This window comes from Podarcis erhardii, assembly GCF_964252035.2.
Source record: "Podarcis erhardii genome assembly, chromosome: Z".
NCBI classification, from domain to species: Eukaryota; Metazoa; Chordata; class Lepidosauria; order Squamata; family Lacertidae; genus Podarcis; species Podarcis erhardii.
Genome location: NC_138504.1, coordinates 18447208 through 18472096, shown reverse-complemented (window position 1 = coordinate 18472096; position 24889 = coordinate 18447208). Strand labels below are relative to the sequence as shown.

At 50.3% G+C, this 24889-nt stretch overlaps 1 protein-coding gene across 13 annotated transcripts in view; it reads left to right on the top strand.

Moving 5' to 3' along the window:
• BCORL1 (BCL6 corepressor like 1) overlaps positions 1-19290 on the top strand; it is a 44013-nt gene extending 24723 nt beyond the window's left edge. For 12 of the 13 annotated variants that reach the window (XM_081847852.1, XM_081847859.1, XM_081847850.1 and 9 more), the window contains 12 exons: positions 1249-1339; positions 2833-5244; positions 6550-6688; positions 7570-7650; positions 8090-8500; positions 10335-10555; positions 11394-11600; positions 11705-11871; positions 13038-13183; positions 14256-14333; positions 16088-16241; positions 17656-19290. In XM_081847852.1, coding sequence (XP_081703978.1) covers positions 1249-1339; positions 2833-5244; positions 6550-6688; positions 7570-7650; positions 8090-8500; positions 10335-10555; positions 11394-11600; positions 11705-11871; positions 13038-13183; positions 14256-14333; positions 16088-16241; positions 17656-17938 — 4390 coding nt within the window. In that variant the 3' untranslated portion in view covers positions 17939-19290. The remainder of the gene's footprint in view (positions 1-1248; positions 1340-2832; positions 5245-6549; positions 6689-7569; positions 7651-8089; positions 8501-10334; positions 10556-11393; positions 11601-11704; positions 11872-13037; positions 13184-14255; positions 14334-16087; positions 16242-17655) is intronic. The other variant, XM_081847853.1, reaches the window with a different exon arrangement.
• Positions 19291-24889: the final 5599 nt, after the last annotated feature.

Sequence of the window (24889 nt, the reverse complement as noted above, 5' to 3'; positions counted from 1 at the left end):
CATCACCAGCAGAGGCAAAGGGGGACAAATCACTCCTACATGATCACAGTCACCTCTCTGAGTCTCTCGTATGCAGTGGTGCTGTCAGGGTAGGGTTTGGAGATGCATGTTCAGAGCCCCACTCCTTAGCAAAAGGAGCAGGAGGGGTCCCAAATGCAGCAGGACTGGCTTTCCACATTTTTGAAGTGATGTAATGCACATAATAACTAGCAAAAGTTCCCCGCTGCCCCCAGCAAGACAGTGTTTCATGATGTGTATATACCATAAATCTGAAGCTCATTTGAAGCATATGCTTTCTCCCAAAGGATCCTGGGAACTGTAGGTCGTTTTTAGTTGCCAAGAATTGCAGCTTTGTGAGGAGTAGACTACAGCTCCCAGGATTCTTAGAAGAAAGTCACTTGCTTTAAATTTATAGCGTGTATGCAGCCTGAAATTACCTGACAGCACCACCACTAACCACATGTTTTCGAAGAGATAGTGCTGCTCTACCTCTCCCAAAAATGTTGGGGTGGAAGGGAAAGCAAGATTACTTTCTAAAAACGTGGCCAGGCTCCACTCAGAACTCTTTAAGTAGAGAAGGGGATTGAGGTCAGGCCAAGTGGATAATGTGGGGTATTTGATGCTGGTTTTCTCCATGGTTGAGATATGAGAGAATTTGTGGAAAGTCTGGGAAGCTTGAGGTGAGGGATCTCAGGGGGGAAGGTGGATGGAAGGGGGATCCCTTGGCCTCTTCTCCCCCCCCCCACTAACTTTGGCCACAATCTCACCTGCTACTTCACAAGTTTACTTCCATCATCCTCGGTGATAAAGTTTGGGAAGCTGCAGCCCTGGACCCAAAACAGCATAGATTTGGGGGTGGGTGCCACACGAATCGAGGTGAACAGGTAGAAAAAGGTCTTGGAAGGGAGCTGTTGTCTGTCCCTTGTTATGGCTTTGTTAGTGTTCTTCAACCTTGGCTTCCCTGAAATTGCAGGACTACAGCTCCCATCATCCCTGTCTCTTGGCTAAACTGGTTTTGCATGATGGGAGTTTTAGTCCAGCAACACCTAGAGACCAAGATTGAAGCATTCAGTGATTCTGAATTTCTCTTAAGTTATACAGGCCTACTGCTGAAGGTTGGGAAGCCAATCTTGCCTTGCTTGCACATCCTTTAGGACAAGCATGAGCTGTGTATGACTCATGAACTGCATCTGTCTGACGAAGCCCCCTGCTTCAGCTTCACAATTCTTTCCCTTCTTCCTGCAACAGGAGAGCCCCACTTTCTGATGAAGAAACCAACACCAGCAACTCCCAGCATCTGGGCTCCCCTGACTTCTGCACTGGCAGCAGCTTTTCCAAGGTAAGGGCAGCTTAGTGGCTGTACCTAGGGGAGGAAGCTTTGGCTCTTGTCGAGATACAGAGGGCCTAAGTGGCTAATTATCTGGCCAGCTCAAATGCAATGGGCTGCCACAGGGTGGACTGACGGCCATGGACTTGGGTGACTTTTTTATATAAAGGGTGTTGGCACATTCATGAAGGAGGAGGAGAGATTTGTTGATGGCTGTTTACCCCCTGACCAAGAGGTAGAGCAGCTGCTTTGCATGTGTATAGACCCAGACTCAATCCACATCAACTCCAGAGGATCAGGTTGCAGGTTCTAGGAAGGACTCTTGCCTGAGACCCTGAGAAACTGCTGCCAGTCAAAGAAGACAGTACTGGGCTAGATGGGCCAGTCATCTGAACCTGGTACAAAAAGGATATTGCTGCTTCTTAAGCCAGGATAGCTAAATGGAACCTCCATGTGCTGAGACAGTCTGTCCCCGAGCACCAGATATTGGGAACAAATAGGGACCTTTGATCTGATGAAGCAGGAAAGGGATTCTTATGTTGCTTTCTTCGAACAAATGTTGCATAGTGGCTATTAAAACAAACAAACCAGAATATGAACTGGACAGTTCTCAGTTCAACTTTTGCCTTTGCCATGAAATTGCTAAGTGGTGGTAATAATAATAATAATAATAATAATAATAATAATAATAATAATAATAGTTATACCCTGCACATCTTACTGGATTTTCCCAGCCACTCTGGACGGCTTACAGCATATATCAGAACATACTAAAACATCAAAATTAAAAACATCCCTAAGCAGGGCTGCCTCCAGATGTCTTCTAAAAGTCAAATAGTTGTTTATTTCCTTGACATCTGCTGGGAGAGCGTTCCACAGGGTGGGCCCGACTACAGAGAAGGCTCTTTGCCTGGTTCCCTGTAACTTCGCTTCTTGCAGTGAGGGAACCACCAGAAGACCCTTGGAGGAGGACCTCAGTGTCTGGGCTGAATGATGGAGGTGGAGACGCTCCTTCAGGTATACTGGACCAAGGCCGTTTAGGGCTTTAAAGCCAACACCAATACTTTGAATTGTGCTCAGATATGGACTGGGAGCCAATGAAGATCCTTTAGGACTGGTGTTATATGGTCCTGGCAGCTACTCACAATCACCAGTCTAGCTGCTGCATTCTGGACTAGTTGTAGTTTCTGAATCACCTTCAAAGGTAGCCCCAATGTAGAGCGCATTGCAGTAGTCCAAGCGGGAGATAACCAGGGCACACACTACTTTTGTGAGACAGTCTGAAGGGAGATAGGGTCTCACCCGGCGTACCAGCTGGAGGTGTGGGTCACCCTTGTTGATTCCAGGTAGCCTTAGACGAGTCACTCTGCCTTGGTTCCCTACCAAGACAATAAAACTGATTTCTAACCTGTTTTAGGATTCCTGATATAATTTGCATGTGAAACACCAGCAACGTGCTTATACAGTAATGTTATTGACGCAGTTGCCTTCCCTCGTTGCTGCAGGTGGAGCTCACGGCAGTTTCGAGTAGCGGCGGCAGTGCCCAAGGGTTTGAGGCAGAGGGCATCGTGGAGGAGGAACTCGGACCTACACTTAAGGAGCAGCCCTGTGAGCCAGACTGTGCTGAGAAGGCCTTGAAGGGCGGCGATGCCAACCCAGGCAAAGTTAGGGAGGGCGGACTCACAAGCCCAGAGAGCAGCGGCAGCCCGGACTGTGCACGGCCGTCTGCTAAGGAGGCGGCAGAGGTCTCCCCTGCTTGCCCAAAGGCTCTGGAGAGCGAGCATTCAGCAAAGGAGAAGAGCACCCCAGCTGCTGGCACAACCCTGACAGCTACCACCACAGCTGCCGCCGCCACGGCCACCAACAGCTGCAGCACTTTGACCTCTGCCCCAGCCACCTTCACCTTGAAAAGCGTCTGTTTCTCCACTTCTCAGGCCCCTGCTATGCAAAAAATGGCCCTCTCCTTCCCACCTGGAGCAGTCCTCGCCCCCAGCCAGCCCCTGGTTTACCTCCCACCTCTTCCGAGCCCGCTCGGGGTCCCGTCGGCCCTTGCCCTGCCTGTCATACCCTCCTTCCCACAAGACCCCTGCCTGCCTAGTCTTCTCGCCCCCTCTGAGCTGCGCTCTTACCCGTATGCCTTCTCCGTGGCCAGGGCTTTGGCTGCAGATCCCAAAGTGGCGCCTGTGGAGACAAGCCAGCTGAACTGCCCTGCCCCGTCAGGGGAGAGCAGCACCCTTGCGGTCACTGGACCCTCCTCTGCTGTCGATGGCTCGGACCTCTCGCCCAGCACGCCTGCCTCGGCGGCAGCAGGTGCCAGCACTGTCCCGCTGTCAATCACCGCCAGCGTGCTCGCCAGGGCCCCGGCAGTCCCGGAACAGCTGCCCTCGGGTGTCCTGGCCTCCATCTCCCCGCTGAAATCCCCCCCACAGCTGGAGCGTGAGATGGTCTCCCCGGAATGCAGCGAGATGCCCCTTGACCTTTCCGCCAAGTCAAACCGCCAGAAGCTGCCTCCTCCGAGCCAGCGCAAGACGCCCCCGATGCCTGTGTTGACCCCGGTGCACACCAGTGGCAAAGCACTGCTCACCACAGTCTTCTCAAAACCTCAGCGGGTGGCTCAGGCCATTGGCGGCCCAGGCACCGCTTCACCCTTTGTCATCTTCCCGGAGTTCCTCCGCAATGGGGAGCAGGGCTCCTGGGTGAAGAACTCGACTGCTCTCATCAGCACCATCCCAGGCACCTACGTTGGGGTGGCCAACCCAGTCCCAGCTTCCGTGCTGCTGGGCAAGGATTCTGGCTCCGGCCTTGGCAGGGACTCCCGCCATCTCGCCAAGCAGGAGCTCATTTCCATTGTTGACCAGGGAGAGCCTCGCAGTGGTGGGCTGCCTCCTGGGAAGAAGAGTGGTGGAGAGGAGCCGCCTGACCCCGCAAGGCAGCTCCTTCGTGGCCGGGGTGTCCCAGGGACCCAGTTGCACCCTTCAAAGGAGCTGGCCATTTGGAGCCCCAGCCAGGGAAGCGTTTACCCTCGGTGCTCAGTCAACGGGAAGCCTGCCAGCCCCCAGCTGCTGCCCGTGGGGTGGTCGCCTTATCATCAGGGCCCTCTGCTTTCCATCGGCATCTCGGCAGCCGGGCAGCTGTGCCCGAGTCAAGTTGCCCCCTGCAAGCCAGCTGGCGCAGGCGAGCTGGCCACGTTCCCTGGTGTGCAGCTGATAGAGTCCTCCGCTGTGGTCCAGAAGCCCCCCGAAGCCCCCTCTCAGGGCAAGGGTTGTAAGGCAGCCTTGCCAAACACAGCCAGCCCTTTGTGCATCTCACCAGCTCTTCAGACCAGCCTCCCAGACGCAAGGGGCTCCGAGGGTCTCATCCCAAAATACGACTCCGACAGACTCGAGGCTGACTTAGCAGCAGAGGCCACCCCGCAGCCCAAAGCTCCCCCAGAGGGCTGCAGCCGCAAGCGCCCCGGGGATGCCAAGCCTAAAAACCAGGTCTTGACTGCCTACCTATCTCACGGCCTTTCCTTAGCTAGCCAGCCAAGCGTGCGGACGACGTCTGAGACGCCTCTCCCAGGGAGCAAGCGCAAGGACCGGAAGTGCAGCAACGCATCTCGGGATCAGCCGGCGGCAGAAGTCCCTCTCCGCAGCGTGCACCAGGTTGATCTCAGCCGCGTGAAGAAGGAACAGGTGGAGCCAGAGGTGCTGATCACCTCCACCACTTGTCTGCATGCTGGGGCTGCCTCAAGAAGCCCTCCGAAAGCCAAGCTCAAGGGGGTGGCCCACATCAAGGTTGAGGAGGGCTTCCCCTGCAAGTCCAAGCGGCAGCATGATGGGCCAGAGCGCCTGACCCACAAGAAGCAGAAGTGCAGGGGCAGTGAGGAATCTCAGGCCCCCTGCAAATCGGACAGCCAGAACCTGCACACCCGCAAGGTGAGTGACTTGCCCTGATGTGAAAACAGGGCTCACACCCAGTGTTTCCTGGAGCAGCATCTGAGGGGTGGCAAGGGTGAGATTGGGCTGAGGGTTAGGGAGTCCTCAGGGAGGACTAATCTCTTGCTGAGGACAAGGAAAAAGATGAACTAGGAAAGTTGAACTTGAAAGATGTTGGAAGTCCTGCAGAGCTGCTTCCAATACTACAGGAAGAAGAGAATCTTGCCTGGACAGCAGACAGAACCAGTAATTTCATGTGATAACACTGTGCATCTTAAATTATTTTGTGACTCTCCCTCGTAAGAGGTGCTTGCTTGATGCACGAGAGCACTATTAGGATCAGTGTCCATTGTTAACACAAACGTCCTGGTTGGTTATTTTTTATTCAGTTTCTTATTTTCGCTGTATCTTAGCTAACAGACAGAACGGATCCAGGGAAAATAATTACATGACAAAATGCCTCTGATGTTACATTTTAAAATGTAGTTTGTCCTCTAAAAAACTGTAGCCAGGTTGAATCTCTGTGTAACACACTAGTTGGAGGTGAGGCTGATGTGTGAATCCCAGATGTGGTCTTGAAAGCGTTTCTAGTTTTGTCTGGTGGTTCCAGCCTTATCAGAATGCCTTGGGCTTTTTCCTGGGTTTGACTTTATTTGCGTCAGAGGTTTCTTCGTGCAGCTAGATGGAGCATGTGACGTCAGAAGAGGCTCAGAGGCACTTGGCTGTGTCATATGGCTTAGGGCAAGTCTGTTTTAATTGCCCCAAGTGCATGTTCTGTTGCCAGCAGCTGCTTGATTGAGACGCAGCCATTAAGAAGCCACGGCCTGGCTGCTGATTCCTTTCAGAGTTCAGTTCAAAGTGGCCCGTGCTTATCATTTTAAAGCTCTTGCATGGCTTGGAACCCAGATTATCTCTTAGACTGTCTTCCTCCCTACCACTGTGACTGAAGTTCACTTCTGTAGCCTTTCTGAGGTGACCTGCCCTTCAAAGGCTAAGTGAATGGCAATAAGGGCAGTGAGAGACCTTTTCAGGTATTCCTACACACACACACACACACACACACACACACACACACACTTCCCCCAGGTGGCACCTGATTTGATGTCATTTCATCACCAGCTAAGACCTTTTCCATTTTCCCAGGTTTTAATTTTATTTATTTATTTTTTTACCTACTAAGCAGATTGGGGACATGGGAGCGCTGGAGGTGTGGGGTACAAATGTGGGGAAAAAATAACGTGGAACAAACCTGGCAAAGACCTCTCACTTCCTCTCACCGCCAGTGTGTCTCTTCTGTGTCCACAGTGGCGGAAGTACCACAGCTCCCACGAGGTCAGCAAGCAAGAGAGCCGGTCGGGCTCCACGAAGGAGCATGGCAGCCCCCGCGCCAAGCGCAAGCGCCGGAAGGCGTCTCCAGGGCATCATGGGCACAGCTGCGAAGAAGGTACAGGAGCCAGGTCTGGGCTCTGGCAATTACCTTTCCTAAAAGTGTCCAACATCCATGGAAGACTCTCCTACGCTGGGTCTCTCTCTGCTGGGCACGGCCCATCTTTGCCTATCTCTTGAGAGAGGGATCGAAATGGGAGTGAGCCCCCCCTTAAAGGGCAGAGCAGCTACCTGCAGTGTGAGGGGTTTCTGTCCATCCTCACTGGGGTATATGAGGCCCGTTCTCTGAATTTCTGGCTTGTTTCCTTAAAATACAGTAGCGTGCCTAGCATTTTCCTTTCTTGTGAGGAAGCAAAATATGTGTAAGCAAAGGTTTAACAAACATCAAGCCTATTAGACAATTTGGATGCAGGTTTTTATTTTGTTTTATTGCAATTTCCTCTACCTCAGTTTTTGTTTGTGCAACCACGGCAGGACCACGTGCCTGTTGAGCTGGGCATGGGGGTACAAGCTGATGATAATGCAAATCAGAACACAACTGTCCTTTGGGTTTTGCACCTGGGGGGGGGTACTAAAATACGTTTTAAATGTGTATTTTATGTGGGCGGGAAGGGCGGGATAGAAATGAAAAATTTAAAGTATATTTTCCAATTAATGTGGAAGTGGGACAGAGCAGACTGAACGACTGAACCCATGCACAGTTTGATCTGTTGTTCCCTAATCTCGAGTTGTGTGTCTGAAAACCCCCTTTTGGGTTTGTGGGCTCACTTTCCCAGCTTCACACCTGCTTGTGGCTAAGATCTCCTCTGGGGATGGGGGCAGGACAGAGGATGCACAGCTTCCCTGGACCAATAGTTGTATTTTTCCAGATGGCAGTTTAGTTTTCAGAGCTCTCTTCTTTTTCCTTTTCTTTCTCCCCAACCAAACAATCCTCCTCAGCTTTCGTTGAGAAGAAATCAAAGAACAGTTTCCGGGACTTCATTCCTGTGGTGCTGAGCAGCCGGACACGCAGCCAGACAGGTGAGTGGCTGATTCATTCGACCTGGGGGAGGGGAACCTGGCTTTTTTTCAGGGGGTTGTGGTCTGTCTGAAACATATGCTTGTGTGTTGTGTGAAATCTTCTTAGCTTAGCTGCCTCGGTCCCCCAGTCCCTAAACAACCATGCAGAAAGAGACAAGCAATATCTGTACTTTGGGTCAATTTAATTTTGAAACCAAGTGTGCAGGTTTTTGAGTTGCACTGGTCTCTTCCTCAGAGTGAATTTTGAAGGAAAATCAGCATCTGGATTTGCTAATTGTTTTGTTGTTGTTACTTGTGAAATGAATTATATATTAGGGGATTCCGAGAGGGAAAATAGGGGCACGAAAGAGGGAGCTGTTGCTAAAGCTGAGATCCCGAGGTGTAGTGCTTAATTCTGATTGAAGAGCGAGGGGGTCCTTTCCTTTCCTTCTTCCTGTAGGAAGCATGGGAGGCTCTTCTGTTAACATGTTGGAGGAGTGTGGCCAGGAGATTCTACCGCTGGTGGAAGAGGAAGAAGAGAATGTCGAGGGAGAGGATGAGCTTGCCCTGAGGCATCGCAGGCTGAGAAAATCCCACCGCCTCTCCCCCCACTCCGGCTGCAAAGACGGAGAGCGGTCGCGGTCAGAGAAGAGCAGTTTCCACTCGCGCAAGAGTCAGGGGATGCCGTGGCAAGTGGACGCCACTCGGCAGCTGTGGAGCCGTAAGGAGGCAGAGGAGGAGAGCGGCCACATCAAGAGGAAGAAGAGGAGGAGGCAGAAAAGCTGGAAGTACCAGACTGGAGAGTACTTGATAGAGCGGGAGAAAGAGGAGCACACGAGCTGTTGCCATAAGCGGCGGAAAATGAAAGCAGGTAGCGAAGGGGAGCCACCGGGAACGGGCACAGGGCATGGCTGCAGGGCAGGGATCCTCAAGGCGGCAGCCCTTGGTGCAACTTCTGCACTGTCAGGCTAGTGTTACTTGGCCCTGTGGCAGCTTCGCATTTAACAATTCACTTAGTCGCCATGGGCAACCAGGAATCCCATGCAGGCGAGTGAGTAGGCTCGCAAAGGAGGCATGGACCTTTCTGCCTCTCCTCTGCCAACCTGCTTGGCAGAATGCAATTCTTAAAGAAAGCGTAGCCCATGTTTCTTGCTGGCCGTGGGGCAGGCTGGTAAATAAAAAACACAAATTCGTGGGCTGAGCCAGTCCATGCCAATACCTGTGAGTGAGAGGGTTGTAAGGGGCAGAGAGGGAAACATCGTTCATCCTGTGTGCCCCCGCTGCTCACAGTGGTTACCAGCACTCTCAGTTTGCCCACCATGTTTCTGTGCATGTGCAGTAGTAATAGCCCATGGAAACAGTGTGAACTTGGGACTGGCGGTCTCCCTTCCTCGGGTCTTCTGAGGTTTTGCCAAGCATTGACCATGCATTTTGAACCATGTGCTGCAGTCTAAAGTTTGTCATCCTGCACTAAGTGCTGCACAAACTGCGCACAGCTCTGCCTGTGCCTGAAACACCCCTGGTGGATACCCATCCAACTTCACTTCCCTAGAGGTTGTCAAAATAGACCTCACCAGCGTCTTAGCCTGCTTATTTGTTGCTGAACGGCTGTTAAGTCTGTGGAGTGCCCTTTGAACAACTTATGCTGCAGCCGTCTCCTCCCTAGAATTTAAAAGGCAGTGCTTTACCAGAGAGGAAATAACAAGCAATTGTCCCTCTCCTTTCTGGCATCTTTTTTTAAGAAACAAAAACAAAAACAAAACCCTTTTAGGCCATTGGAAAGAAGAGGGACAATTGCTCTTGCAGGCTTGCCAAATTAATCCTGCTGTCGGCTGCAGGAAGGCGTCCCTCTTCAGCCTGAGTGAGGACAAGTCTTCCGTAGTGGCACGGAGCAAGGCACAACTGTCCAGTTTGTCAGCTGCGGTAGCCACCAGGGGGCGGCTGCTTTGGCTTTGGCTTTGCTAGCAGGGGTGGGAAAAGCTGCGGAGTGCTTTGCGAAGAGCTTAAAGGCCTGGAAGCCTTAAGGGAGGACAGGGCCGCATGTATTGTGGGAAAACTCATTAAGCAGGAGGAAACTACGTAGAACTTCAAGCACAGCTTCCCTTTGGGGCGATTGTGGACGTCTGCAGTGTATCTAACGGCGTGTGCTGCCAATGGTGGGTCCGTCCACCAGTCTCTCTTCGTCCTCGTTTGTATGCTAATTCTTTGCTTCTGGTCAAAGGTGTCAGTTTCCCAGAATCCTTTGCTTTTGCAGTTCTCTGGCCCACTGAACCATCTTCCTTTCAAGTTGTTAGCAAAGGATCATGTACGTCGGTGGCATAATAATAAATGCAATAAAGCTACGGAACTCGCTGCCACGGTAATGTGGCAGCGGCTCAGAATAGAAGGGGGCTAGGGAAATAGGTGTGGAAGTTGTGACGTTAGTTCCATTTCAGTTGGCTAAAATGGAGCAGTTGCTTAGCAGCACTCCATAGACTGAGGATACTGGACAGCTACTCTGACGTACCCACGGCTGGCTGATGGTATGCAAGGGGAGCAACCAAGAAGCTTGCTCTGAAACCTCTGCCATTCCTTTCTTTTTCTACTCCCCACTTCTGTTTGCATGTTTGGGAGCTGATTCTGAGCCCTCCCGGAAGGGCTTCACAGGGATGTGTGCATTTGAGCCTCCTTTGTTCTGTTTAATCCTCCTCTGGCTTGCCTTGCAGACTTCAGGTACCGAAAGCACAAGGATGCTGTGCCGAGCAAAGGCTCAGACCTGTGTTTGAGGAGCAGGCTTTCTCCAACCCTCCAAGGACGCCTGGACTTCCACAACGGATTCCTCTTGGATCACCCCGACTCGGCTCCCATCCAGGATGTGCTAGAGAAACCTTCCGGGAAACGCAAATGCAAAACCAAACACCTCTCAGGCATCTGTGAAGAGGGGAAGGTACAGTATTGCTTAGGAGGTGCTGGAGTTGATTTCAGGATAGGGTTAGACGGGTGCTGCACCCAGGGCTCTGTGGGAGTCTGAGCTACAAAACCAGGCTCAATTGCCAGTTAAAAGGTTTAGCTAGCAGTTGCTGGGAAATAACTTATCTCGGTTGCCTGGGGAAGTTGCCACTTGGTATTGCATACCAAGGATGTGCAACCCATAACCCTCCTGGCTGGGGTGGGAGGGAGCTGAAGTGCCACAGGCAGCGCACCCCTGTTGTCAGCAGTATTAATTTAAGCATAACAAAGAGTCTCATCCTGGTGTACAGCTGCTCCCTCACTTCATAGGATCTGCCAGCATTTTTCATTTTATTTTAAAGGGCTCTCAATATGATCAGAGCAGAAGCCAGGTGTGTATGTGTTCAGAACCCAGATTGGCAATCTGATCTGCCCTCCTGTGCACAATGCAAAGGCAGAATGGATTACTGGGAGCCGAATCCAGCGTTTGGGAGTCTCAGTTTTCTTTTCTTTTTTTAAGATTTAACAAAATGTGAGTGGTGCCTGTGAGATCCCAGTAAACTGGGCTAGTGTGGTGTTGGAGAGTGTGACTTAACACTGCTGAGATTTCCAGACTTCCATATTGCATATCATTTTCTGCCCTTCTCCACAGCTAGTAGAAGCAGAATTGAGTGTGCATACAAAAGTAAACATGTTATTGATGTAAACTGTGACCTTGTGGAATGCAAGCTTTTTTTGGTTTTTTTAGAGGTTCAGAATTCTTCTTCGCTTAGTCCTGTTCTGACACTACTCTTCTTCCTCCCCAATCGTTCTCTCTGTTCCATTTTTTTTTAAAGGCCAAGGCACGCCTGAGCCAGTCCAAGACACGCTCTCCAAAGAAAGCTCGGGAACCCTGCTTGTTGAACAAGTCCCGGCAGCACAAATCAGAAAGAGCCCCCGAGTCCCCCGCAGCCCCGCTGGTGCCCCCTGAAGCTCGCCGACTGATTGTGAACAAGAATGCCGGGGAGACACTGCTGCAGAGAGCAGCCCGGCTTGGCTACAAGGTGGGTTCCAGTTCTTGCAGGGGGCGGGCAGGGCTGGTAGATAAACAGCAGGAGACAAGTGCTGCCATTGTTTACTAATCTTGGGTTGGGGGTTCTTTCGCCAGGATGTGGTGATGTACTGCCTGCAGAAGGAAAACAACGATGTCAACCACAGGGACAACGCAGGCTACACAGCCCTGCACGAGGCCTGCGCTCGCGGCTGGGTGGACATCCTGCAGCTCTTGCTGGAGCATGGTGCAAACGTGAACTGCAGTGCACAGGATGGCACCAGGCAAGTCCACTGCTGCTGAGGAGCCACAGTTGCCAGGGGCATGGCCAGGGGCTAAGAGGTCTGCTGACTCTGGGCCTCATTTGGCCCGTTTTAGCTTCTGGATCTGTAACATTGACGAGTTAAGCCAGTGAAAGCTGCTGTGATGCCGTACTTAAGAGTGTCAGATTTAGGGCAGAGGGGAGCCAGGTTCCATTGCCAACTCTGCCACTCTCTGGGCAATCTTGGACCAGCCATACCCTTTTTCATGAGGGCAAAGAGATGGGGGAGACCACGTAAACTTCCTTGAGATCCTTGGGAGGAAAGGGAGAAGGCTCAGCAAGAATCCCTCCGCGGTCTTGAAAGCAGTCCAGTCCAGGCCGCACTCCATGATAAAGACGCAATGGATGGACTGTCTAATGCAGTGTTTCCCAACCTTGGGCCTCCAGCTGTTTTTGGACTACAACTCCCATCAACCTTAGCTAGCAAGACCAGTGGTCAGGGATGATGGGAATTGTAGTCCGAAAACAGATGGAGGCCCAAGGTTGGGAAACACTGGTCTAATGCACTCACCTACCCTGAGGTACATCGGTTCTTCAATGTCCCGAGCCCAAAGTGGCGGTGCCTGGATCTTTTATTGAGTAATTCCGGGGACTAAATTGTTGTCCCGCGTACTTGAAAGGCATGGGCTTTGCCATTGAGCTGTGGCTCCTTCATGTCTGGTACTTCTTTAAATCCTTGCAGCTCGGGATAATTATTTATTAATAATATGGTCGTTGCTCAGTTACCAAGGACAGGGCCAGCAGTGGACATTTCTCCATATTCATTTCTCCCTATTTATGTAGCAGAGCACAGGACCCTTTCACCTGCCTCAGCATATTGTTTACGCTGGCTGGCTGAGGCTGTCTGGTTTTTTCAGACGTGTCTCTCCCAGCCCTACCAGAAGCTCCTAGGGATTGAACCTGGAACCTCTTGTAGGCAAGCAGATGCTGAGCTTGCCGCCCGTCATTAACAGAGAGTACACAACACTTCACAAAGGCAAACGGGAGGGGTAGGGTCCCTTGCAGGTTCCTTAGGGGTTCCCTGATGGCTGGCCTATGGGGAAGGCCAGGGAGGAATGGGTGATCCCTGCACAGCTCCAGCCTTTTGACTCTGTGAAATCCGATTTAAAACTCTTTGTCTCTTGGCAGGCCTGTCCATGACGCTGCAGCAAATGACAACTTGGAGATCATGTGGCTCCTGCTGTCTTACGGTGCTGACCCAACCCTGGCTACATATTCGGGGCAGACTGCCCTGAAGCTGGCCAGCAGCGGAAACATGAAAAATTTCCTTAATGGTAGGTTTCCTTTTGTCAAAGGTAAGGCAGCAATTTTAGAACCCTGCACACAAACACACACCCCGGTCATTGGATACTAGATATGATGTGTGCGTTTCTGCAGTCGAAAATGCACATGGGTTTTGCATGGAAAGTGCCTGATTTGCACTAAAGGACATCATTCTGCAGGATATATGCATGTTTCTTTGGGTTGATTCTGGTGCATAGTTTTCCCTCTAAGGAGGGCTTTGGACGGATTCATGTTGGAGGGCTCTACCTTGAAAACTTTAGACTAGAATCCTACATGAATATTGCTAGAAGGTACTCGTGAGCAAAAGACGGAGATTTTTGCTCCATTAAAGGCTTGCAAAGTTCAGTGTGGATTTGTCATAACATCACAATCTTTCGTGGTAAATCCACATTGAATTATGCCTTTAATCCAGGGTTTCCCAAACTTTCGTCTCCAGTTGTTTTTTTGGACTACAATTCCCATTATCCCTGACCACTGCTCCTACTAGCTTGGGGTGATGGGAGTTGTAGTCCAACAACAGCTGGAGGCACAAGTTTGGGAAACCCTGCTTTAATCAGTTTTTATGGCAAGGATTGTGGAACCTTCATCCTGCAGGCCAATTTTGGGTCCAGTTTGGCCCATGAGGCCATTTCCCCTAAACTGTGCCCTCTCTGGTCAGTCACCTGACATCACTTTGATGGGTGGGTGAAATCAGCTGATGGGCTGTGCCTGCCTGTTCCCCACATGGAGCTGGTATGCTCAGCCAAAGCATCAGTATTTTAAGTGGCCTCCCATCACCTGATGAGAGAGAGTTCAGTTCTGCTCCTTGCTGCTTCCTGGTGACATTTTCCTTCCACAAGTTAACTTAAACAGGTGAGCAAGATTGCCTACTTAATGGTCACCCGATGGCAGATGGGTTGCTTCTGCCTACCTGTAAAAGTTCAGACACAAGGATGGGGAGAGATAAAATATCTGGCACACCAGGTCAAAAAGTCCGCCACCTTACTCTTTGGGAACCTTGCCTAAGCACCCGAAAACACATTGATGTCTCAGCTTCCTTTATTCCATTTTATCTTCTTGCAGATTACCTCTTGGATCTACAGGGTCGAGCTGAAGGGGACCCACATACAGCCTGGGATTTTTACAGCAGCACTATAGTAGGTGAGTAGACCCCACCTACCTCTTTTCCCTGCTCCCTGGAACAACAAGTAGTGGAGCTGGTCGGCTTCCCTCCATCCTTAGAGGCAGGATGTTTGGCGCAAGGGATTGAAATGCAGGGCATTTTTTTATTTGTTTCCCAAGCACTCTGTCTTTTGGTCTGAAAGCACTTGCTCCTGAGTGGAGGAGAAAGATCTTCAAAGATGTGTTTGAACCATTTTCTTCAAAAGGTGGGTGATTTTGCCCAGTTACTGCCCTTTGAAGAAACCGGTTTGGTTGCCCCTGTGGAAGAGCCTTCAAGCTCAAGACGTGTTGGTCTCACAAGCGCACCTTGGGATGTTTCCTCCATTCTTTGTTCCTTTGCTGGTGCCTTCCCTTCTTCAGCCTAGGCAGGGATAGAGAACCTGTGGCCTTCCAGGTGCTGCTTGACTTCCTCTTCCGTCATCCCTAACCATTTGCTTGGACTGATGGGAGTTGGGAGTCCAGCAACATCTGGAGGGCCACAGGTTTCCTGTCCTTGCCGTAGTGGCAGCTCTGGGCAAGCAGTAGGCAGCAAGAGATGGGTGACTTTTGGGGTACCTTGTGTCAGAATTCCAGCCATTCTCTGTGGGAGAAAATAACCTGCTGCTCCTGTGCCTGAGGAAGTTGGCCTCTCCCATCCTGAGAGTGGAGAGAGTGGGGAAATGAGAGGCAGTACAGTGGTACCTCGGGTTACATATGCTTCAGGTTACATACGCTTCAGGTTACACACTACGCTAACCCAGAAATAGTGCTTCAAGTTAAGAACTTTGCTTCAGGATAAGAACAGAAATCGGGCTCCGGCGGCATGGTAGCAGCAAGAGGCCCCATTAGCCAAAGTGGTGCCTCAGGTTAAGAACAGTTTCAGGTTAAGAACGGACCTCCGGAACGAATTAAGTACTTAACCTGAAGTACTGCTGTATGTATCTAGGACTGTTTGTATTCTCTGTTTAAATGTGGGGAAGAGGAACCCAGCATTTTTGCATCCGTGCAGTCCAGAAGAGTTGAATTTTGTGCCTGCTGAAAGTAGCCTCCGCTCACCTGGTGCCTTCTAGATGTTGCATGATCCCAGCTCCCATCAACCCCAGCCAGCACTGCTGACAGTCATGAGTAATGGGAGTTGTAGTCTAAAAACAACTGGAGGGCACCACATTGGAGAAGGTAGCTCTAAAGGACAAGGATTGAGCACTGTGCATAAGTTCCCTTATTATGCACAACTTATTCCACTGTTTGGGTTTTGTTTTGTTTTGGCTGTCATTTATTCTACCTTTGCTGATCCTGGGAGGGGCTGATGGGCTATGCACCCCAACCACTGGAAATCTTACATTCTGACTTCTGAAACATCAGGAGACCCAGCTTACTTGCACTGCCAGATGTTTCTCTGCACCTAAAAAGGCTAGATGCATGGGGTTTTTCAAAACAGGAGCTGTCATTCTTGCAGAGCTACATTCCTCACCCAGCCTGAGCCTTCTGCACTCCTGCAGCATTGCAGCGTAACACAGCCCCATAGTGGTCTCTAAATTTCTATTGGCTTCTGCCAGCTGTTCCTCCAGGCATCTCCATGCTAGGCTTCTTTTGCAGCCCGTGGTTGGGTTGCTATGGCGATGGCTGTCCAGCAAGTGAACTGGGCACAGGGAAGGCTAGGGAGCAAGGTTGTGCGTGCAGAGTTCTTTGAGCACGTGGCGCTTCCCCTCGCTCACCTCCCTCTCCCTCTCCATTTCCCGTACCCCTTGTTTCAGAGGGGAAAGATAAAGTCGGCTGTGACCTTCTGCTCAACCCTCCCGGGAGCTCTGATCAGGAGGAAGATGAGCAGGACTCGGACCACCTCATGTTTGAGTTCTCCGACAAGCCGCTGCTCCCCTGCTACAACCTGGAAGTGTCTGTCTCCCGGGGGTGAGTAATGGCGGCATCTCCTTGTTGGGAGAGCTTGGGGAGCTTTTGAGAACGGGCCAAATTGTACCACCCCACTACTCCCTGGGAGAAAGAGGAGCCCTGGAGTCCGAAGGCCAGTGTCATTGGAAGGTGGTGAGCAGGAGGGACGGAAGGACTGGTCTGTTGCAGACAACAGCTTTTGAGAGCCTTGGAGAAAGGATGAGCGAGACGTGCATTTGCTTGCAAGTCAACTTGCCCTTTCCTTCTCCAGCTCACACAGGCACAGCAAGGTTTTGCCAGCTGCTCTAGGAGGGGAGGGGCATTCAGAGAGCCTGCTGTGACAAATGAGAGACTGGCAAACCATGACAAAATAACAGGCTTGGTGGTGGTGGTGGTGGTGGGGTACGTGATGCCTATTCTGCATATTAAGCGTGGAAGTGGTGGGAGCTCCATGGTTCCAAAAGGACAGGGGTGGGGGCAAGTAGGGTCGTGGCCAAGATCCTGCATCTGCAAAAGCACCATTCCAAACTGCTGGTGCTGCAGTCGTTACAATGCTGTGACCCAGATAAAGGATGCAAAGGAAGCAGATCTCAGAATGTCTTGTGCTTTTGCATCATTGGTTCTGATTTTTATTAGGCAGAAGCTGGGGGAGAGGTGGGGGAGGGCCGCACAGCACAGAGACAAGCTACCCAGAAGTCCCACTACCTGACCCAAGTCCTGCCTCCCCCCTCCTCTGCCCAGCCAACTGCTGAGATGTCAGTAGGGACAGACTGCAGTGTATTCAAGCATAATGGGCACCCATGAGGGTTAGAAGCATGATCTTCAAAAACAAAGCACTACCATCCTTTTCACTTACTTGCACCAGGCAGTTGTGGCCCTGGGTGATGTGAGGTGAGGTGGGTGCTAACGGCTGGGGAGAGAGGTTGCGTGGAGTTGCAGCGCGAGCACTTTTAAAATAAAAACACTCGAACAGTGTTTCCCAAACTTGGATCTCCAGCTGTTTTCAGACCACAACTCACATCATCCCTAGCCAGCAGGACCAGTGGTCAGGGATGATGGGAATCATAGCCCCAAAATAGCTGCCTACCCACGTTTGGGGAAACACGGCACTAGAAGATAGGGCAGTTGCTCTGAGTACATTAGGGATGGGGAACATGTGGCCCTTCTAGATGTGATTGAGCTCCAACTCCTGTTGGCCCCAGCCAGTTTGGCCAGTGGGAAGGATAATGGCAGTTGCGATCCAGCACCATATGGGGGAAAAGGGCTTCCGTCAAGATGGGATGGTGTCGCTTATGGGTAGGTTTCAACCCTTGCATTTCAGCTTTTAGAACATTGACTGTGGGGGTGGGAGGGTGAGGGTGAAATGGAGAACAGGGGAGGGATGGGCACAGAGAGCATGTCCCTACTGACCACCGCACTTCTCCCCTTTGCCCAGGCCCTGCAACTGGTTCCTCTTCTCGGACGTGCTGAAGCGGCTGAAGCTCTCATCCCGCATCTTTCAGGCCCGCTTCCCACACTTCGAGGTGACCACCCTGCCCAAGGTGGAGTTCCAGCGCCAGGTGTCGCTGAGCCAGGTGCTGGCCCCGGAAGAAATCCAGGCACACATGGCGCCCCCCTTGGCCCTGGGCGCTGCAGAGACGGTGGAGCTGGTGCGCCACGAGCCGGAGCTGGCTCGGCTGCTGGGCTCGGAGGTGATGTTGGAGGCCTGGAGCAGCTGACGGGGGGCTGGGCATTCCCCTCTGTCGGCGTCGGACTGCACTGCGAGGCAATAATCTGGACCAAGGAGAGAAGGTGGCCTTCTCGCGGGCAGGGCTTCTGTCTGCCTGGTCCTCCCTGACAAACTGCAACGGGTGCTCACCGCCTGCCCTCCTACCTTCCCACCCACCCCGGGGGTAGGAAGCTGCCGTCGCCTGTGCCCTGGACTCTGCACTCGTTCACCTGCTGCAGGGCCTCGGTGGTTCGGAAGCCTCTCCATGGAACTGCATCTCTTTCCCCACCCCCAAGCTCTACCAGAGTATTTATTTAAATTAGTATTTAATTTGTGGTGTTCTTTTTCTTTTTTTGTTCTTGCTAAGTCTGTATCACTGTGATTCGGGGGAGGGGGGTGAGTGGAGAGACAGGGGACAACTTCCTGCAGCCACCATGGCCTCTGGGATTCCCCTGAGGGACTAAGCTGGGGGTTCCTTTCTCCTCTCCTCCACGAAATAGCGAGAGGGAGGCTATTGTTTCTTCTCTCCTCTCTGTTTTAGAGACACCCAGCTACAGTAGGAGCCAAAATTCAGCCTCCACAATAAAATATTTGAGGGGCCGGGGCCCCCCAGAGTTGAGGAGCATAACCATTCAGATGGTGTGCAGTCATCAGGTCTTGTGAGCAGCTAAGCAAGGCGACACCCCCCCCCCCAGTACTTTATTCAAGCTAGCACCCCTGGTTGGGTGCATTTCCCTCCCTGCCCTTTTTATCATATTATTTAGTTTCTGATGTCCAGCCAGCCACTTTTCGAAACAGAATTATTATACAGCCAAAGGCACCTGGTGGTCTCAGCTATTTTATTTGCCCCCCACTCCCTCTTTATAATTTCATCCTTGTTCAATCAGTTCTGTGGGCAAGGCAGTACGGTCTTCAATGGGGTGGGGGCAGCAGAGAGAGAGAGAGAGAGGGGATCATTTGGAGGGTAGGGGGTGGGGGGGTGGTACAGTTTTATTGTACAGGTGCTAACAAGGACTGGACAATCTCTTATTATTTTGGCTCTTCCCCTGCTCTGGGGAGGTTGTTTTGGGTGGTGACATTTTTGTTCTTTTGTGTTGTGTTTTTCCCCCCTTCCCACTCGGGGAGCTGCATTTCCTTGCACAGCCCCAAAATCAGTTTTGCAAGCAGGCTGCCTCTACTGGCCCCCTTCCTTGGAAAAAGCAAACAGCGTTCCCTTCTCTCCGCCCCCATCTCTCTTTTCCACCAAGGCTTTGGGCCTTTGGGGCGTGTGCTGCAGCTGCTGCTTTTTCTTCTTCTTCTGATTTGTTTTAAGCAACGCTTTGGTGTCAAAAACACTTATGTACAGAAAAACCTGCATCAGGGCCTCAGTCTCCTGCCTCGTCTTTTGGGTCTGGCCTCTCTTACTTCTGAAGCCTGGTGGGCAGGGCGGGGGTGGGGGGGAAGCAGCCCCATCACAGAAGCACTTCTTCTCCGAGGGGAAAATAAGTGTTATCTATATGCCATAATGGCAGCCTCTTCCACCCATTTTTGGCAGTGAGCTGTGCAGACCAAAGAAGGCTGTTAACAACTTCCACTTGAAGAGAGTGCTGGGCTCTTAGTCCCAGTACGGGCCAGTAAACCAAGATCAGCAAGGAAGGGAGATGGATTTTGGCACCGATACTGTTGTCCATCACCTAAACTGTTGAACACGAAGGCGTCCTGCAGGACAGTTTTAATTTGAGAGCCTGCATTGTGTTTCTCAAAGGTGCATCATTTAAGCGACTTGCATTTTCCTGACTGGAATTCCCGTCCACTCACCCCTCAGCTAAAGCTACTGTGATTCCAGTTGTGTAAAACGGGGTGTGAGGAAGTTGAAAGGGTCAGCCTTCACATACACTTTCTCTCCCAGCTCTATCGGAACCCAATGTTCTAATTTCCTTAAAGGAGGCAAGTGCTCTGTTCACACAGCTGGTTTTTTAGGACTTAGCCCCCTTTGCCGCCTCTTTAAACCAGGAGTGGGGAACATGTGGCCCTCCAGAAGTTGGGGAAACTCGGAACACCCCAGCCAGCATGGGCAATGGCCAAGGACTCTTGAGAGTCACAGGTTCCCTATACTCACTTTAAACAGTACCAGAGTATAATTATCCGTTGCAGAAAAGTCTTAAAGCACTTTGCTGGGTTATCCCTCATACCATTCAGCTAAGGTGGGATTTGCTGCAGCAGCACCCTGTGTTTGCAAAAGTCTTCCCCGTGAGTGCTGCACAAAGGGAAGGACTAGCTGCGGGGGGGGGGGGGGGGGGCGGGGGTGGTCTGTTCAACGTGGAAGGTTTTGCCCAGGGACAGGAAACCTAGAATCATAGAATCATAGAGTTGGAAGAGACCACAAGGGCCATCGAGTCCAACCCCCTGCCAAGCAGGAAACACCATCAGAGCACTCCTGACATATGGTTGTCAAGCCTCTGCTTAAAGACCTCCAAAGAAGGAGACTCCACCACACTCCTTGGCAGCAAATTCCACTGTCCAACAGCTCTTACTGTCAGGAAGTTCTTCCTAATGTTTAGGTGCAATCTTCTTTCTTGTAGTTTGGAGCCATTGCTCCGTGTCCGCTTCTCTGGAGCAGCAGAAAACAACCTTTCTCCCTCCTCTATGTGACATCCTTTTATATATTTGAACATGGCTATCATATCACCCCTTAACCTGTGGCCCTTTGGTTGCTGTGGGTGGACTTCAACTCCAAGCACTTTCAGCCAACTTACCCAATGGTCAGGGATGATGGGAGTTTAAGTCTCAGCAGCAGCTAAGGTGGCCACAGGTGTTTCCTATCTCCGATCAGCTCCATCATAACTTAGCTGTACACAAGGTTTCTGTTATTCCTGAGAGGAGGATTGGTTTGAAAAATCTGTTCTCCCTAGCTGGGATTATCTCCCACTTTGTCTTCAGCAGTAACTCAGCAGTTAGGTTGGCTTTCTAGTGAGGAGTGTTATGTGGCACTGTCGCCTCATTTCCCAGAGTCTGCTGGCACGGGCAAAGAACTGAGGGTGGGAAGTCAAGGCATTCTTCTTTGATGCAGGTATTGGGCAGAAGGCAATGCCTGGAGGAGAGAAGATGCTGCTCCAAACTGAACTGGGATGCACACACACTCCTTGTTGGGCACAGCTGTAGCTCCCAGGGGACAAATCTTGCCGTTTAATCTAGAAAAGCATCTATTGGCTATTCACTGGAACAAGGAGGCATGGTCCCTACTCTGTAAGGCAGGGATAGGAAACTTGTAACCTGGCCATACTGCCCAGGGCTGATAGCCGGGAGTCCAACATTTGGCCAGTCACAGGTCCCCCATTTCTGTTGGAAGAAGGGATATGCATGCCAGATGAAAAACTACCCAGTAACCTAATCATGGATGTGAGTCTCATTTAAATTTCTCCCTCCTAACTGCTTGGGATCCAAGCTGGGGCCTAGCATGAAGCTGTAGCTAATTATTATTATATGGTAGACTAGAATCCCCCAATTGTTTCCCATACAGAGCAGCTGACTGGATTGGGTGGCTGCAAGGGTTGAGAGGGAATTCAAGGACATCATGTGCCACCAGCAATGTGGAAGGAGGACACAAAAGATAAACCACTCCCCATGCCCCGTATCAGCCAATGAACTGGTGTGTGACAGGCTCAAAGAGGGCATGGCTTGTCCTCAGTGGTCAGTCTTCAGTATATGACAGCAAACTATATATCTAGAGCCGGCTAAAAACAGGCCCTTGGGCAGCTGCAGTAGTTCGCCTGAGCTCATGAAAATCCTTCACATCGTGTGGAACATTTCAAAACAAGGGTGTTGAACAGCAGGAGCTTAAGTGTAATCTTAAGAACTGAAATGTGAAATTGCTGATTGGCTACCAAAAGTATGCAACACCCTAAGATCAGCCTCTGTGCTTGAGGTCCTAAAGGTAACACCAATTTTTTTTTAAAGGTAATTGGGAGCTGCCATGAAATTACAGGCCAGTTAGCTTAACATCTCTACTGGAAAAGCTATTGCAGAGTATTATTAGAGGTAGAATTACCAAGTGTACAAAAGAGAGAGCCTTGCTGAAAAATAACTAGCACAGTGTGTACGTTTTGCCTCCCATACCAGTTATTTTAAGAGCGTCAATAAGTATATCTGCAGAGGTGCTGTGGTACTGTATTTTCAAAACGTTTTCATACAGTTCCTCACCAAAGACTAATGAGTAAGCTTAGCAGTGATGAAATAAAGAGGATAAGGTCTTATGGATCAGCAGCTGGTCAACAATCGGCAAGCAAAGGGTAAGAATAAATGGGCTGTTTTCACAATGGAAGGCTGTAAGTAGGGGCCCCCTAGGATCAGTACTGGGACTTGAGCTTTGAACTATTATACTAATAACCTGGAGTTAGGGATAAACAGAAAGATGGCCAAGTTTACAAATGGCACCAAATTGATCAGGGTGGCAAGAACACAAAGGATGTTTCCAAACTGGGTGAATGGGCATTCAAATGGCAAATGCTATTCAATGTAAATAAGTGCAAAGTGATGTCCATTGAGGCAAAAAATCCTGGCTTCAACTACGCTTAAAGGGGCCTGAACTAGTGATAGACTGACCAGGAAAAAGGTATTGGAGACATTCAATGGAAGCATCATCCAGTGTGCCACTGCTGTGGAAGTGAATACCATCTTATGGACCATTAAGAAAGGGATTGAAAACAACTGTCAGTATTGCAACACTACTATACAAATCTGTGGCAATACTGCACTTTGAATACTCTGTCCAGATCTGGTCACTGTCCCAATGTAAGAAATACATTGTAGAACTGGAAAAAGGTTCAGAAAAAGGCAAGCAAAACGATCATGGGACAGGAACAAATCCCCTCTAACGAAAGGATACATTTGTAATGCTGGAAAAAAATGTGTGTGTAGGAATGTGCATACAATTTTATGCAGGATGTGAAGAAAGCAGGTAGGCATTTTCTCTCTTCTGATACTAGAACTGGGTCATCCAATGAAACTTAGAAGATTCAACATACAAATGTATGTGTGCACCACATACTGAAACCATGAGATGTACTACCACACAATGCAGGCATGACTATGAATCTGGGTAGCTTTAAAAAGGATTCAGATTGAGGATAAGACTTTGAATAGCTACAAGTACTCATTACTGTACTACTGCCAGTATTGGGGGCAATATGTGTCCAAATAACACTTGCTAGGAATCAAAAGTTGGGGAAAGCATGGGCTTCCCAAGGCCACCATGAGAATGCTAGAGGAGATGGTCTTTGGGGCATCTTACCATTTAAGGCAGACATGGCCAAACATGGCCCTCCAGCTGTTTTGGGACTACAACTCCCATCATCCCTGACCATTGGTCCTGTTAGGTATGGCTGATTTAAGGCAACTGCGTCATTTAAGTCTCCACTGTAATAGCCTAGGGCAGAGGAGTCCTCTTTCCCTGATTGCTTCATCCCATCCAGGTGCAATTCTAGCTGGATCAGGGTGTAAAGCAGATCAGGATCTATGGTAATTCACTGGGTGTCTTGCTGTAGAACAGAAAGGCTCTCTCATACCCAATTGCTTTAACAATAGCAATGGCATCCTCCCCTCCAAAAAAATTAGGCAGCTGAAATGAAGAAAGCTTGGAGGAAAACCAGGAGTGTATTTTGGAATGAAAAGGACTCTGAAGCCTGGGCCCCTGTCATTCTTCAACTCCAGGCCTCTAAATCAAGGGTGGCTAGGTTAATGCTCTCCAGCTACTGCTGAACTGCAACTTCCATCAGCAGCACCAGTGGCCCAGGATGATTCACCACATTTGGGAGCACATATTAGCCACTTGTGCTCTAAATCAGTTTCTGAGAGAGACAGAGGAAAGGATAGGAAAGGAAGAACTGCAGCTTCCACACTTAGCTCTACCATAAATCACGAGAGAGAAATCCATAGCTCTCTGGCTGTTGTTCCCTGACCACTAACTGCTATCTGTGGCCTGATGGGTATGAAGTCCAGCAACTGGTTCCCCAGCCCTGCCATCCATCAAACCCACTAGTAGACACTTCCTTCTGCACAGTATCACCTGCACATTTGAGTCAGGAATCAGCTGAAATCCAAAGTGGCAGGAAGTCAGTCATAAACACCAGGTATTGTTTCCCCAATATAATATATCCTCTTTAAATGGTGTTTATTAAGTTAACAGGTTACACCTGCCTGCTTCGGCACCAAAGTTCTCCAGATTACTTCATCCTGTTTTACAGTGCTAGAAGATAGATTCAACATCAATTTACTTGGCAGTTTATCTGGCAAGGGAAGCTTTTGTTGCATGCCAGCAGCAGCAAAACCAAACCTGCTCCTTGTATTTGGGGGGTGGGGTGTCAAGAAAAGGAACATGAAAACCCTCAGCCTGAAAATAACTCCTTTTGTCTCTGCCCAAGAAGCTCCCCTTCAGCTTTTGAGAAGAGAAGGTGTTACTCTCTTGCTGTTACGAAGGCAAAGGGATTTCCCTGAGTCTCTCCAGTGTTCATTCTCTCAAGCCTCCCCTACAGCCAGAGGGGCAGAGGGGAAGCAAACATGGGCAGAAAGCCAGGAGGAGGATGGTTGAAGCCAGGGATGAGGAACCAGCAGCTCTTTAGATGTTACCAACTCTGATCATCTCTTACCATTGGCCATGCTGGCTGAGGCTGATGGGAGTTGGAATCCAACATCATATGCAGGACCAGAAGTTTCCCATACTGTTGCAGCTGGGCTCTGAAGCTCCTGATTTTCACTCCTACCCAGCACAGTTGTTTCCCCTCAAAGGCTGATGTCAGAAAGGAGTGGCTTGTTTTACACCGTGACTGCCCAACCTTAACCTTCACATGACCATTGCTCAGTGCTTTTTCCCCAGGGGGTACTCAAGGGTATGCAGTACCAGCACCTCATTTTTTGTTGTTTAAAAATTGTGGCACTTATTGTAACAACTTCATGGTGAGTACCAACACCTATTTCTCTAGAAAGA